Source organism: Esox lucius, chromosome 3 (genome assembly GCF_011004845.1).
Source record: "Esox lucius isolate fEsoLuc1 chromosome 3, fEsoLuc1.pri, whole genome shotgun sequence".
Classification (NCBI taxonomy): Eukaryota; Metazoa; Chordata; class Actinopteri; order Esociformes; family Esocidae; genus Esox; species Esox lucius.
In genome coordinates, this window is record NC_047571.1 from 10,040,533 (window position 1) to 10,055,895 (window position 15,363).

Genomic DNA, 15,363 nt, shown 5'->3' on the forward strand with positions numbered 1-15,363 from the left:
AAGGGGTTGTGGTGTATATTACCCCAAAAAGTATGCACAGATGCATATTTAAAAAATCCACCAAAAACAGTGGACCACTCTGGAACTTTTGGCATACTATTTTCAGTGTACTATGGTTTGGGACATACTAATCTGGCATACTATATAGAATGCAAGTATGCATTTTGAGATTCTGCCTGGGATCGCTGGGTGCTTTACTGAGGTCGAGTACATGACCTTTGAAGTTACATTCAAAATAAAATTTAACAAACATACAAAAACAGTTGCCTCTTTAAAGGCCAACCTTTATGTCACCAGCATCCTACATTGAGATAGTATTTGCGAACACATTAATGGCGAATACAAAGCTAAAGGGAATGTATTTGCCGTTGTTAATAAACAAAAGTTAATTGATTGAATGCACCTCAAGCTACTGAACTATTTTGGGAAGGGGAAACAATCACTGCCAGTGTTGCCAAGTGGGGATATTTCCCAACATATTGGGCTATTTGTATTGACTGTGCAGGCAAAAATGGGCTTGGGCTGGTCGATTTACAGATAGGGTTGTATAGAAAAAAAATTCAGTCAATGAAATCTGGCAACACTGATCACTGCTAGTAGTATCCCAGATGTACAGTAGGCAGGAGGGCTAGACAGAAGATGTGGATGTTACAGCTTTTATTCAAACCCGCTCTCACTTCTAGTGTGCCTTATGATCAAAACAATACAAAAGGCCAAATATCTACCACATTTAGAAAACAACCCCAAAAAAACAAAACCGCAACACACAATATTTCCCAGCAACTTATTATAAAGAACAAAGTCGCATATAATAAGCGTACATGGCAATTCTGGTTGACTAGCCACATGCCAAGATGTAGGAAATGTGTAACGTTGCCCAGGTGTGAGCCTATTAGTGCATATAATACACATCTAGACATCAAATACTGTAGGCAAGACCTATGTGAATTGGATTTCTGAACTAAAAAAAAAACATTTATGGCTATCCTGGCCTAAATTGCAATTGGATCCAAAACAGGATGGGGCCTTCCTGTGTTTTCAGGTAACGCCTGGAATCCCAGAATGTTGTCTTGCAGCCAATTAGTCTGTGTTGAAGGAAAGGGTGGAGGATGTGTACATACCTGCCCTTATCTGCAGTTAAACACGGAGAGGCAGTTGACCACTTGTCCTCAAGGAAGAGGAATACAACTTTCTAAAAACAGCTGTCCACACAGACAAGTTCTTCATAGAAAACGTGGACTAATGGGAAAAAAATATAGAACAATAGTTTTACACCAGAAGGGTTTGCTATTTGTTCATTATTAAATGTTGTATTATAAAATATATACATACATTTAAATAATGCACACTGATCACCATATGAAATTGTCAATATCTGTTACTTTTGCTGATACAAATATTTTACAAACATGGGCTACAAAATAGTCTGTCCTTAATAGCTTTACACTGTGATTAGATGGTCCATGGAATGAAAAAGTTTGTGAACTACTGTAATCTTCTACAAGCTTGCAATAATGATATTGGGTTATGAGATAAATGTAATTGACTCCATTTAAGCTATTCCCTAAACAGTGCTAAGTAGGGTTAGAAAATAAATGCATTGCAGGAAGACTGCAATAAAAAGCTAAACTACAGTTAGACATTTTATTTTAATCATTCACTTCAAAGCCTACTTTGTCTTTCCTTGAATAAGACGTGGATAAATTGAATAGGAGTATGGATGAATATCATAATGCGTGTTAATATCAGTTACTAAACGCACTTAAAGAGCTGCGGATAAACCCTTTACTCAGTCTTCCTTCAGTCAACCTTTAATAGGCTTATGCACTGTCCTTTCTCTGGCTAATGCACTTTGTTAACATTTTCCAAGGATTCAAACAGACATCACAATCCCTATTAACGGAGCATAATCCCAATCCATACGGTGTCATGTTTAGGACTCCGGGAGAAATGGTTAGATGGACTTTCAGTAACTCGTGCAATGAAGGCATAGAGGGCCCAAATACCAGGTTACTTTAACAATGTTTGTTCCCATAACTTAATATTTGCAACGTTTGTTCTGATAGTAACTAGTCTAATTTAAGGAATGTTAGACAGCTGCTTTGGTGACCCTGGGTGCCCTTTGAGAGGCAGCCATGACAACCACTCTTTCAGCCTGAATGGAACTCAAATTGGCAGGTCATACCACAAGCAAGAACTAGAAGGGTGATTGTTCTGCCATATCTGGCCAGTCTGCCCTTTCCACTATGGGTACTCATCTGACACACAACTGGCAAAATAACCTCAAAGTCTAATTATTTCCTAGCCACTGTGGTGTGACTCCTTGCTTTTAGAAGTTATAGGCTAGTTATCTTTATATACACCTTTTGTATACCAGTTTATTTTTCATATTTTATTAAGTTTTTCGGGAAGTCACAGAGAAATAAAATGATCAAACGAAATAATAGGACGGGGGGGTGAGAAACATGGGCATTGGGATCAGCCGACTGGCGTCTTTATCGAGTTATTTCAGCACTGGAACGCAGTGACGTCGAACATTGGTTCCTGCTGCTCTGGAATCCTGGCTACTGAGGTCATTCGCATCTCTGGCGAGTTCCTTGGAGCAGGCAGACGCGAGGAGGAGGGACGTGGAAACAAACATCCTGAGAGCGCCGGGACTCACAGACAGGGCTGCTGCTGTCCACGATCCACAGCACAATCCAACTATTCACCGCCGCTAGCCTGGCCACTCACCAGCTCCAAAACCCAAGTTCTCAAAAGCTAAACAAACAAACCTAGAGCTCACCAACGTACTCAACTGTTGACACTTTCAATTTGAAATATAGGACATGACTTTTGCGAAGCCAAGACGATTAAAGGGTAAAGACAGAGGATTTTTAAAAAAATAATTTCTCAGACAACAGCCCAATGTTGTGTGAGTCATTGAGTTAGCAAGAGTATGTCACAGACTCCTTTCCACTGGACAGTGGCACCGTCTAAAAATATTTAATCAACTAACTTCCATGACAATGTTTAATCATAGCTTACTAAAACAGTGTCAACTGATCTCTTAACAGCAAGTTACTTTCCCAGGATATATACGAATACAAGTAAAAATAGGTCGGGCAGAACATTCCTAGGACTCCCTCGAGGACAACGTAATCGATTGAAAATAGAAAAGGTCCAAATGTTCCATTTTAAGAAAAAAAACAGCACGCTTCCGGTCACCATTCGAGTAGGCAGGAGTCTTGACATCACACTGTCAACAGCATCATTCAGCTATTGTATTACTCCTGTCCTCTGGAGGCTCAATTAACATAGTTGAAGAAAAAGCAGGAAATAAGAAATAAATTCACTGCACACCGATTCTGTTAGTGTTTAATTACCCAAAGCATCTCTAAAAATTTAGCCTAAGCTAGTAACAAATGAAACATAATACTTATTAACACAAAATTAAAAAAAGAAAACAGCAGCTGGTTGTCTTTTAATTGGATGTTGAGTCAACATCTTGTTTTACAGTGCATGTGAAACAAATTCAGTGTTACAACCATTGAAAGAATTGAATAAAGAATGATATCCAAGCTTATAAAAATGGAAGATAAGAAAATACAGTAGGGGAAATCAGAGGTTGTTCTGTCCAAGCACAATAATATTGAGCTATCCCTTTCTATTCATTGAAGTGAGAGGAAGCTGCCATGACAACAGTTCCTGGCAACATGACTACAGGATGTAGGCGACAAAAGCACATCAATTCATGTATAGCCAACCTCCTTGGATAAAAACCTAGCTGGTTGTAAAGCCAAGCAATTAATAAATAGCATTGCCAATTTGCAATCTTCAATCATTAATCAGGCCAGTAAATGAATACAAGCTCAGGGCCATTACAAAAACTCTTCCTCTCACAAGAGATATGAACACAAATCATAACTTGCCTAGTGATTAGAGTTTAGAGCCAGTTACCAAAAAGGTTGGTGGTTAAAATCCCTGATCCAACAAGGCAATTAGTGATTGTGCCCTTGAGCCAGGCACTTCACCCTAACGCCTAATTTTAGGTGCAATGTACAACACATCTGCTAAATTACTAAAAAAGGGGGTGTGGCAAAACATGCTGCATAAGGGAGTTCATGCTGCAATCCTATTAGCTAGATGTTCACTGATGATTAATGCCATTTCCAGAGGGGCAAAACTCCCATCCTCCATCCATCACCTTGCCAGTTTTTACAGTTCCTTATTCCGATCCAGAAATACTGACTTATTCATGCCATATCTAATAAGGCAAGCGCCGGAGAATTCCCCACTAGCATTTAGTGTCCCCTGATAATACAGAAGTGTTTAATTAACAGCTCTTGCTGTAACTTCTGTCTGTAGCACATGACAGGGCTTGGGAAATAACCATGCAAGACATTGAAAATCAGAATACATCTGAACCCTATGACTGCATCTGAAATAAAAGCATGTCAAGACTTAAAAATTACCTTCATGTAGCTTTAGTGTTGACATGTACTTAACATGAAAGTGTCAGAACGTGCCATTCATGTGTTCTTGACTGTCTTGACCTCTATATGTTCATGTTCATCTGACAAAACGTCATTCAACTCCTTCATGACTCACCTTACACAAATGTGAAACAAAGAAGGAAGTTACACATCCTCCTTCTGTCGAATGGCAAATATTTACCAGTGGCAAATACACTATACAATACTGTATGTGATGCTAGCCATATCATGCCAAGATACCTACATAATCACATAAACAGACTCAACCAATAATAAGTTTGAATACGTTGTGTAATGTCAGTGTTAATAGGGAAGTAGATGCTTTTTTGTTCAAGCCATGTAGCCTACCCTTGGTTGGTGTGCCATTTTTTCTAACCATGAAACTGGCGATATCATGGCAACGTATAAACAGGATTTTGAAAGATGTCTAAATGCACAGAACACTTCAGTGTAAAATGCAGCCAGATAATCAGCTTTAAACACTGACGACCCATCTTACCATATACGCGGACCCATCCTTGTTGCTGACATAAAGAATCCATCAGAATTCTGTCCACCAATGGATCCAATGAAAGCAGCCCCCCATGAAGAGAATCCACGTCGCCTGTGACTGAGTCGGTCTCCATAATAAAATCACCTTTCCAATAACTTCCAGGTAAAAACAGTGTGTCCAAAACTGAGTCTACGAAGTGGTCGCTACAGCGATGTAATTGTGTTAATTTAACTGCTGGTGAGTTACCTTGTCACAACATTAAAGTTTAAACCGTCCAAGTTTGCTCACGTTAACTAGCTCGCGCTAGCGACTTCATTGTTTGGCACAAGCTGTTGAAGCTAACGTTCTACTATGACGAAAGATGCATTCATTTTTTTCATTTGGCAGACTGTTGCCGGCTTGCAATCAACATCTTAAATGATGAGTAGCTGTCTAGACAATCTAGTTACTTTTTAGCTAACTATGCTGTTTTGACATTCTCGGTAGCGGTCTTATTCCCATATCCTCCCTGCCCAGCGATCAAACAGAGGTGGAGTGCTGCTTCAACAGGACCACGCGCTGAAAAAGTCCACAACGTCCACCTCCGGAGCCGGATACCCTAAGCTGTCTCCAACAAAATATGTAAGCAGCTAAATAATAAGTTCGAGTGGCAGTGGCAACATTAATTTGCCCATAATTGTCCTTGAATGCTCGACCCTGTCCTCGCGAGGTTGGGTGTCTTCACTCTCCCAGTGGGGTCAGAAAGCCGTTCTCCTAACCAATTTCCACTTCTATCACATGCCAGCGCAAGATTCTGAGGATTCAGGAGAGAGCAAAGGATCCCAGAGCGAGTCGTTTACGCATGGTTCAAAGGGGCTGTGGCTGTGCCCATAGCTCAATGGGTCTGATGTGTCAGATTCCACTTGGATAAGTGTAAGAGCAATTCCTTATAAGATACGATCAATTCCTTGGACGAACCTTTCTTAGTAATAATAATGTGCCTTTTTTCCGGTACATAATCAACCTTTGAACTGAAGACTCTGCAAATTGCACATAAGTGAAAATTGCATTATTTGACGTAAGCTGCATTTGGATATTTTTTTAAACAATAGTACATGCATGTATTTTCTACGGTAATAAATCAATATATTTAATTAATCCGTTGGTATATTATTTGATTATAATTTCAAATGTGCACAATTGTATATTTCATCATCGCTCTGACAAGTTTGTGTACTATGACTCCCTCCTGTGGTAAGTATAGTTTTTACACTCAATTGAGAATACCGCCTGAATAACTCAGTCATTAATTTCCAGACATTACTGTGGTTTTCACATTTAGTCATTCAAAATGTAAGAACATGCAATTGTAGAAGAATTTGACCCAGTCATATCAATTTCGTTCAAGGTTGTTCAGACATTTTATTAATTAAAATATTTCAATTTGGTCAGTTTAACAGATTTTCTATACATCCTCTGGAAACTTTGTCAAAGGATTTTCAACATAAACAACGTAGTGTATCTTTTCAGCTTTTGATTGCTTTACCTGCGGTTTCAGCTGCAAATAGAAATAAGAATGACTCAATATCATGCCACAAGTAAATTAGGATGCATAATGTGCAATGCAAAAAAAGGTCATGGTGGTTTAACTTTTTTTTAATTACAAATTAGTCCAGGGTCCACAGAGAAAAACTGTGTTGTTCTATGACCAAGGAAATGGAAAGGCAAAGTTTCAGCATCTTTATATAGTACTTATCTATAAAATGATGCTGAAACTTTGCAGTTCCATTTTCTAGGTCACAATCTCAATTAATGTTTTTTCAGATGCCTTTTTAATGGGTAGTCCCTGGACCAACAAGAATGTGATCAATATACACTACTGATCTTTTTTTCTCTCCAGTTTTTATTGAAATTCAAGCAGTTCAAGTCCAGTGAATAACCTGGAATGGTACAAAGCGTTAAACTGCCAGAGGTTACCAAAAACGTACATTTCAGAGCTATAAATGCCTTTTTAGGGAAACAAGTAATGGGAGAACAACTTACAGCTGTTCTGCAGCAATGGAAGTAAATTAAGCTTTGGTAGTTGATGCTAACAATTCCTACAGGTGTCCCAAATGTTGTTGACTATTTACAAACCTCTGTCTGTACAAAAGCATTTCTACATCCTCTTAAGTGTTATTTGGACAGTATTGTGCTGCAGGAAGTAGTATATTACTATGATAATGGTGAGAAAAAGCCAGTTAACATAGGAAGATGGACATACCATTATAACCCTTAAAAGTCGTTCCTTTAGAGAAATTGCAAACAAAGTCAACGTCAACATCAAATGACTGGAGGAAACTCTGACAGACCTAAAAGCCACAACAGGCAGACCTAAAGCCACAACAGAATCAGAAGACAAGTTAATGAGAGGCTCACAGGACAACAGCTTCAAGCAAAGCTTAACACTGGTCAAAGTAAGCCAGTGACAGTTTCAACTGTGAAGAGAAGACTTTGAGCTGCAGGTTTGACAGGTCAATTGGCAGTAAAAAAGCCATTGCTACGATCACAAAATAAGCATTGCATTAGCCACTGAAATCTTTGGTTCATCACGCAGGGGTTTTGTACAATCCTCCCTGCTATGTCAGACCTACCTTAGAAGGACTTGACAGTAGGCTTTAAATCATGAAATGGCCAGTAGTCTCTAGACCTAAACCCGACTGAGATGGTTTGGGATGAACTGGGCAGATGGGCGAAAGCAAAGCAACCTACAAGTGCAACACATTTGTAGGAACTTCTTCAACAGTGTTGGGAAGAACTTTCTGAACAATATTTGATTTGCACTGTAGAAAGAATGCCAAGAGTGTATTGGCTATTATGTCTGCAAAACATAGCTACTTTGATGAGTCAAAACCTGTAGATTACATTTAGTTAAACTAAAGGATTCCATGATTTCTTTTTTGTCTTTATACTTATACACACACAAATAAAATAATAGTTTATTTGTTCTATGCTTTAATTTCAGAGTACATTAACACATTAAACTGTGTGAATTTCAATAAAAACTGGAATAACTGAGGTGTTCTAAAACTTTTTCTCTGGTTGTGTACATCTTAATATAAAACTTCAATCACATAATCAAATAACATATAATTCAGTAAATACAACACCCAAAAACAGTACACTTTCTACCAAAAGTGTACTGTATGTAATAAATGCATCTCGGCCTTATACAATAAATATGTATCCAAAATAAAATTGCCTTGACCAATACAGTACTTTAATGTATGCCATTTGCATAGCAGCCACTTTAATCCATAGCGACAAAACTGTTGAATGTGAGATCATAGTGGGAATCAAAGCCACATTTCTGGTTATTTTATTGTCATGCTCTTAACAAAGGGTTGACACAGCAGAGAGCTGTTGGGCCTGTTTCTCTAATGCCTATAATTAGTTAAAATTGTATTACAATATACCAAGTTGACAGAAGGAGGATGTTGTAATATCTAAACAATTCATTTTCTTGCATCAATGATTGTGAAAGGTATTTTCAATGATTGCACCTTGAAATAAATATAGGATAGAATGGATGACTGTGATATTCCTTCATTTTGTTAATAGGTAGTTCAAACCCTGGTGTGAAAAGTGTATTGCACTATAAAATACAGTACTTACTTTGAAATAGCAATTTTTAAACATGTATGTTGATTTTTTTTGCTATTGGATGGACTGTTTATTTTAATAAGTAAATTGAGAAGACAATATGTTAATTTGATCTTGTTATATTGTCACATTGTCATTGATTGTGTTCATGTTTAGAAGTTAGAACAATTCATGAACCAATAACATTTTACCTATCTTGATACATTTGCAAACATTTGTAACACTTCAGTTTGCTAAACATTGACAATAGTCCCTGCTAGATTATCTTATTGTCAGAAATGTATAAAAGTAAAATGTCAGTATTGAAACATCACAACTCCGAAACTCAGGTGCCAAAACGTAATTTCACATGCTAATGATAATTCTGATAACACCCGAAGAAGACATAAAACTGTCTGAGTTACAAGTTGGGAGATTTATAGGAAGAGTTTTGAAAATAAAATAGCACTGGAGTGCTAAAAGAAAATGGAACGGGTTTGCAAAACCAGAAAAGATACCAGGCAAGCCTAGTTCAGCCGGCCCGCGATTACAAAGTATGAATGTTGTTGTCCCTGACTGGTTTCGATGCGCGGTGTTCTATGTGACAGGCTGTCTTCAACCATAGGCTATTTAAACAGCAGGAATGCAACTTTTACCTCAGCCATTATATTTTTGCTGAAATAGCCTAACGTGGACAACAGACATATATTAACAGAACTAGTGAACTCTTGTACAAATATTACTGTAGATGGCTAGCTAACAGCTACTGAAAAAACATGAACTAAAATAGGCTACCTGAACTGCGGAATAGCCTAGCCTTTTTTTTGCAAGTTTAGTATGACCTCAAACAACACATGCTGTGAAATGCGATGGACGCAATAACCTGTATTTAACCAACAGCAAAGCATAGCCGTTTTGAATGATATGATGTTTATTTTCAGGGTATTTTCTTCTTATGATATCATTTCGGATATAGTCTGTATTTTAACACACCAATCCGAGAACCATGGCAACCGAACTTGATCAAACTAGGCGTCCGACAGTCAACTACATAATGTTGTGTTCAGATGGTTATTTCGTTAACATTAGGCTAATATTTTTGTGAGTCAATAAACAGTGTTATTATAGTAAACAACAAGGTCCCACCGTGATATAGAGATGGAATTGAGAGGATGAACAAAAAGATTAATTAAATGAATCCGTGATTCAAATGATGAACCTGGTTTGGGGGGCCGTTGCTGTCCCTGTCATTGTCCATCTGGTCATACTTCTGACCTAGTCTAATTTTAAATAGACTCTGGATTTAGCCCAGATAAATTTATTAATTATTCCAATTGGACTCTTAATATTTCACCCGGCACAGCCAGAAGAGGACTGGTCACCCCTCTGAGCCTGGGTCCTCTCTAGGTTTCTTCCTAAAATTCGGCCTTCTTAGGGAGATTTTCCTAGCCACTGAAATTCAACACTACTGTTGTTTGCTCCTTGGGGTTTAAGGCTGGGTGTCACTGTAAAAGCACTTTGTGACAACTGCTGTTGTAAAAAGGGCTTTATAAATAAATTTGATTGATTGATTGATGATACAAAGATATTTTTCTAAGAACTGTACTGAATGATTCAGTTCACTTAAGTGATTCGGAATGTCCATCACTAATAGCTACACTTACAGCCTACCTATAACGAAAACAATTACTCCAATGTCCCCCCACTTTTGGAAAATGTCATTGTGTCCCGTCCCCCCACTTTAAATCAACACAAATCTTATTATGAGAAAAGCTCAACCTCTTTAGAACGTTCCAGTGGCAGTACCGTAAGCAATTGCATAATTCGAATAAGACTGGATTTAGGACCACACATAGGCACTTTGCTTTGAGGTAGTTGCTGGATAGGTCTGGTTAGAGTTGCAGAGTAGAGGCTACCGTTGCAACTAGCAACTGTGATCTCTGGCTCATGAAATTTGGTAAGCTGATATTACCTCTAGCTAATTACCTCCCATAACGTATGAATGGGGTAGATATTTATCTTGTCAGACTGTTTTTCTAAAAGCGGTAAGGTGTAATTATGCTAACATTATATATGAATGATAGTTGCAAAATATACAGTTCCGGAAGAAATTAAGAGACCACTGCACCTTTTTCTTTCCTTTCCAAAAAAGTTGAAAAATAAAGTTTTGAGTGAGGAACAGAAGCATTCAATTTACAGTGGTCTCTTTTCAATATATGAGATTCATGGTATTACAGATTGGATATATATTGTTGTGCGACGACTGAAAAGTACGGAGTGGATAAATATTTCTGAGAGACAAAAATGTAAACGCCTGAGACGAGAATCGAACCGGGTCAAAATATTGAGAAGCAGGAGTAATCCCAGTAGACCATGGGCCTTGCTGGCAGCTAATCTCCACACAGTCTCCAAATGCCACGTTTACCCAACCATGATATTTTTTCTTAATTAACGTGGGAAACAGAACGTCTGAACTAAAGTGTCCCTTTGTACAAAGATTACTGTAGATGGTTGTCCATTCAATTGAACAGTTGAAAAGCCAACCACTAGGCTATTTGAACTACGTGGAAATCGAAAGCAAAACTGACTAACGTTTCTTATTACGTTTACTTCCACCACAAATAGCATCTACTGTATGGATTTTTCCACTGGCCGTTTTAACAGGTTATTGGCCAGTAACAGGCCTACTAGTATCTACTTACTACTTGGAATAGTCTTAAAAATGTAGCAATTGCTTGTGAGACTGGAGATGAACTTCACACTGCCAAAGCAATTTCATTTTATTGCACAACAACATTTGTTTTTCTTTAATTTGTGAATTATATTGATACAATAACTATGAATATAGGTGATAATTGACTTTTTCGTCAAGTGAAAAGACAAGAAACCCCTTTTTTTTTACTGCGCAAGTGCTTGTGATGTATATTACCCCAAAAAGCATGCATTGATGCGTACTTCAAAAATCCACCAGAAATAGTCGGAATATAACCGTAAACTATTTTATTTTAGATTTACTATAACACAGCCTTTTGTGGCCAGTGAAGTGTTTGCCTATCCTAATGCATAATTTACTTTGACTGCCTCAAGGCTCAAACACCGACCCCTGGGTGAGAGCCCGCGTCACTGCCCATTACGCCGTTTAACAAGAGTCAGAGACTCACTCACTCAGTTGAGTCAGTCAGTCAGTCACTCACACAGTGACACTGGCTCTTCTTGGCTGGCTCCGCTTACGCGGTCTGGGAAAAAGGTAAAGAAACATGAGGACAAATTGAATTAGGATCCTGCTCAAAATAGTCATACTCACGTTGAGTCATGAGCTTGGAGAGAATGGGAATAACAGTGTCCTCAAGATGCCTCCTTTGCTCAATGAACTCTTGGATAGAGGTGGTTTTGGCATTCTGGATCCAATCAGACTTAGCTGAGCAGGTGTTTGTACATATGTTCTAAGTAGTGAGAAAAAAATACTTAATATAAGTATGTTCAAATGGACAAAAGATAATTTTTTTAAATGTTGTCCATATTGTATATGTAATTGTCTTACCTTATCCTCCTTGTTGAGTTTTCCTTGAACCTTCTCTGGGTCAGCAATGGTGTCTCTCACATGTGTTATGTATGACTGCAAGTCCTGCTTAGCCTCTGGAGTGGGTGTATAATTGTTTTTGCATGTAGCACATGGTATTAAAGGAAGTTTTTTATCTGTCTCTAACATACATAGAGACACACACAACATACAGGTGCATCTAAAAAAAAAAGAAACATTGTGGAAAAGTTTTATTCCATAATTCAAATCAAAAAGTGACACCTTCATATATTCTAGATTAATTACACAAAGTGACACATTTCAAGCCTTTTTTGTTTCAATCTTGATGATTACGGCTTACAGCTCATGGAAATCAAAAATCCAGTATAAAAATATTAGACAAAAAATGTATAATACCGAAATGTCGACCTGAGAAGGTTTCCTAAGTATGTTAATTTATTCACTCAATACTTGGTCGAGGCTCCTTTTGCACAAATGACTGCATCAATGCGCCGTGGCATGGAGGCAATCAGCCTGTGGCACTGCTGAGATGTTATAGAAGTCCAGGATGCTTTGATAGCAGCCTTCAGCTCGTCTGTGTTGTTGGGTTTGGTGTATCTAATTTTCCTCTTGACAAAACACCATGAATTATCTATGGGGTTCAGGGCAGGTGAGTTGGCTGGCCAATCAAGCACAGTTTCATCTGAAGAGAGGACCACTGAGTAACGGTCCAGATTATTTTCTCCTTTGCTCAGGTAAGACGCTTCTGATGTTGTCTCTGGTTCAGCCGTGGCTTGACACTAGGAATGCGACACTTGTTGCCCATTTCCTGGACACTTCTGTGTGTGGTGGCTCTTGATGCACTGACTCCAGCCTCAGCCCACTCCTTGTGAAGCTCCCCCATGTTCTTGAATCAGCTTTGCTTGACAATCCTCTCAAGGCTGCGGTCGTCCCTGTTGCTTGTGCTCCTTTCCTATCACACTTTTCCCTTCCAGTAAACTTTCCATGAATATGCTTTGATACAGCACTCTGCAAACAGCCAGCCCATACAACAATGATCTTCTGTGGCGTACCCTCCTCGTGGAGGGTGTCAATGAGTGTCTTCTGGACATCTGTCAACAATATTTCTGTATTGTAAATTTTTTATTCTAATATTTAGAGATACTGGATTTTTTATTTCCATGAGCTGTAACCAGTACTCATCAAGATTGAAACCAAAAAGGCTTGAAATGTTTCACTATGTGTAATGAATCTAGAATACATGAAGGTGTCACTTTTTGATTTGAGTCATGGGAAAAAACTTTTGAACTTTTCCACGATATTCTAATTTTTTTAGATGCACCTGTAGTAGCCTTGTGGTCAAGATAGTTGGATCAGTAAATGAAAGTTTGCTTTTTCTAATCCAGAGCCAACAAGGTGAAAAAGCATGTCCCAGAGCAAGACAACCATTATTGCCCCCAGGATGTGTTCTCAGCATACTTACAATGCCTTCCACTGACATTGGCACCCTTGGTAAATAGGAGCAAAACAACCATGATTTTTTTTTTTGTTGATGTTTATCTATTTGGTCTTTCATTCATAATATACATGATTGAAAAAAATGAATGTTATATAAATTAAGTAAATGTTTTTCTTCAAAACATGATTGACACAATTATTGGCACCCAAAGAAATTCTTATGAGTAAAATCTAACTGAAGTATATTCCGATTCATATTTAAAAATGTTTTGTTCATCTGACTTATTAGGAAAACTTAAGCAGTAATCCATGATTTCCTGGTGACACACAGGCCAAATTCCCATAGTCATCTAACACTATGGGGAAGACCCAACAATACAGTAACAATGTGCAACAACAGGTTGTTTAGCTGCGAAAATCAACAAATGGCTATAAGAATAGCTCAACAGTGGAAAATACCCATTTCCACTAACAAGGCCATAATAAAGATTGGAGATCTCGGTTGGAGAATTGCAGATGTTAGTTGTGTCTTGGGGTCAGAAAGTCTCCAGTCAGTCAGTCACTCACTCAGTGACATTCGCTTTTCTTGTCTGGTTCCACTTACATGGTCCGTCAAAAAGAAAAAGAAACATGAGGACAAATGAAATTAGGATCCTGCTCAACATAGTCAAAATTAAGTTAGGAGATATCAGTTGGAATTGCAATTCCAAGGGGATACATTTTTTTTCCACAGCCGGTTTTACTGATATTTACCAAGGTTGCCAATATGGGTGGAGGGCACTGAACCTGGTAAAATAACAGTCAAAAACAAACAACACACACATTTACACATACTGGTTATTTCCAGAAACCTGTGATTCACTCTAACACTTTCACTCTGTCTTACCTGCCCAGGTAAGATATTCTGCACAATCGATTTTAGAATAGCGGGAGGCAAGTTCCGTGGCCCTCTCCCCACGGAAGTTTTTGGCCTGCACGTCGGCACCCAGTTCCACCAAAGTTTTCACTGTCTCAAGCTGTCCCCATAAGGCAGCACAATGCAGAGGGGAATAACCTGTTTGAAAACCAAATGTACACTTATGCTATCATTATATTATTAGAGATTTGAACTTTTAATGTGTGTGTGATCCATGTATACACAGTAGGTGAGGAGCTGAAGCTAGTAAAACCTAGATAAAACCTAAAAAAGATAGACTTTGGGCTGGTTCCCATTAGGGAAAATGCATTTCCCAGTTAGGTTTATTAATAAATGTAGTAACTGTTAGATTAGGTTTTGGGATAAACATTTGATTATTAATGTTAGGATTTGGTTATGGTTAGAGCTCGGGAATGAGGATTTCCAGATTAGGTCTCCCCAGGATAGAAAAACGTTTGTATGCGTTAAATAGTCTTGTTCCAACTCGGCATAGTTAACCTAACCTTGGAACACCTACCTCTTTTAGTGAACTCATTAACTTGCAGTCCATGCTTAATAACTAGTTCCCTCGCGGTGGTGCTTCTTCCCAGCATACATGCACCGAAAAGTGCATTTCTACCGACCTCATCCTTTACCCAGAGCAAATTATCTGGTGACTCCGTATTGCTAGAAAGGCACTCGTTTTCCAAATGTTTTTGAATACCTTCGATGTCTCCAGCCAAAGCATAACGAAATACACTATTATCTTCAACTGACTGCATTATTGTGAAATAGTACGTTCTAAGTACCCGCTAGTGGTAGGCTTACAGCGTTAGATAAATACACGTACGTTACCATGGATACAAGGACCGGTCGATTTCATTCTCTGCTAAAACTCACATTCATAAAAGTAGTGGATTAC

General features: G+C 38.3%; 2 protein-coding genes and 1 long non-coding RNA gene across 3 annotated transcripts in view; 1 reads left to right on the plus strand and 2 right to left on the minus strand.

Annotated features, from left to right (window-relative positions):
• The window catches only part of rasal2 (RAS protein activator like 2), a 67,455-nt gene extending 61,728 nt beyond the window's left edge, over positions 1 to 5,727 (minus strand). Inside the window, exon 1 of the mRNA XM_010883364.4 lies at positions 4,975 to 5,727. Within this exon, the coding sequence (XP_010881666.2) occupies positions 4,975 to 5,101 (127 nt within the window). The 5' untranslated portion in view covers positions 5,102 to 5,727. The remainder of the gene's footprint in view (positions 1 to 4,974) is intronic.
• LOC117594247 lies at positions 5,044 to 6,016 on the plus strand. Its single transcript, XR_004575598.1, has 3 exons — positions 5,044 to 5,130; positions 5,455 to 5,589; positions 5,753 to 6,016. It is a non-coding gene; the product is annotated as an uncharacterized LOC117594247 (long non-coding RNA).
• Positions 6,017 to 6,365: 349 nt separating this feature from the next.
• ankrd45 (ankyrin repeat domain 45) lies at positions 6,366 to 15,276 on the minus strand. Its single transcript, XM_010883391.3, has 5 exons — positions 14,980 to 15,276; positions 14,433 to 14,600; positions 12,110 to 12,204; positions 11,873 to 12,011; positions 6,366 to 6,505 (listed from the first exon to the last, which is right to left on the minus strand). The coding sequence occupies exons 1-5, from the start codon at positions 15,221 to 15,223 to the stop codon at positions 6,474 to 6,476; spliced, it is 678 nt and encodes a 225-aa protein (XP_010881693.1). The 5' UTR covers positions 15,224 to 15,276; the 3' UTR covers positions 6,366 to 6,473.
• Positions 15,277 to 15,363: the final 87 nt, after the last annotated feature.

Coding starts and splice junctions, on each gene's coding strand:
- ankrd45 (XM_010883391.3), bottom strand. CDS start 15,223: ATGCAGTCAGTTGAAGATAATAGTGTATTTCGTTATGCTTTGGCTGGA. Junction 12,012..12,109: donor AACTCAACAAGGAGGATAAG/GTAAGACAATTA, acceptor CTCACTACTTAG/AACATATGTACAAACACCTG. Junction 6,506..11,872: donor CTCCAAGCTCATGACTCAAC/GTGAGTATGACT, acceptor TTCTATTTGCAG/CTGAAACCGCAGGTAAAGCA.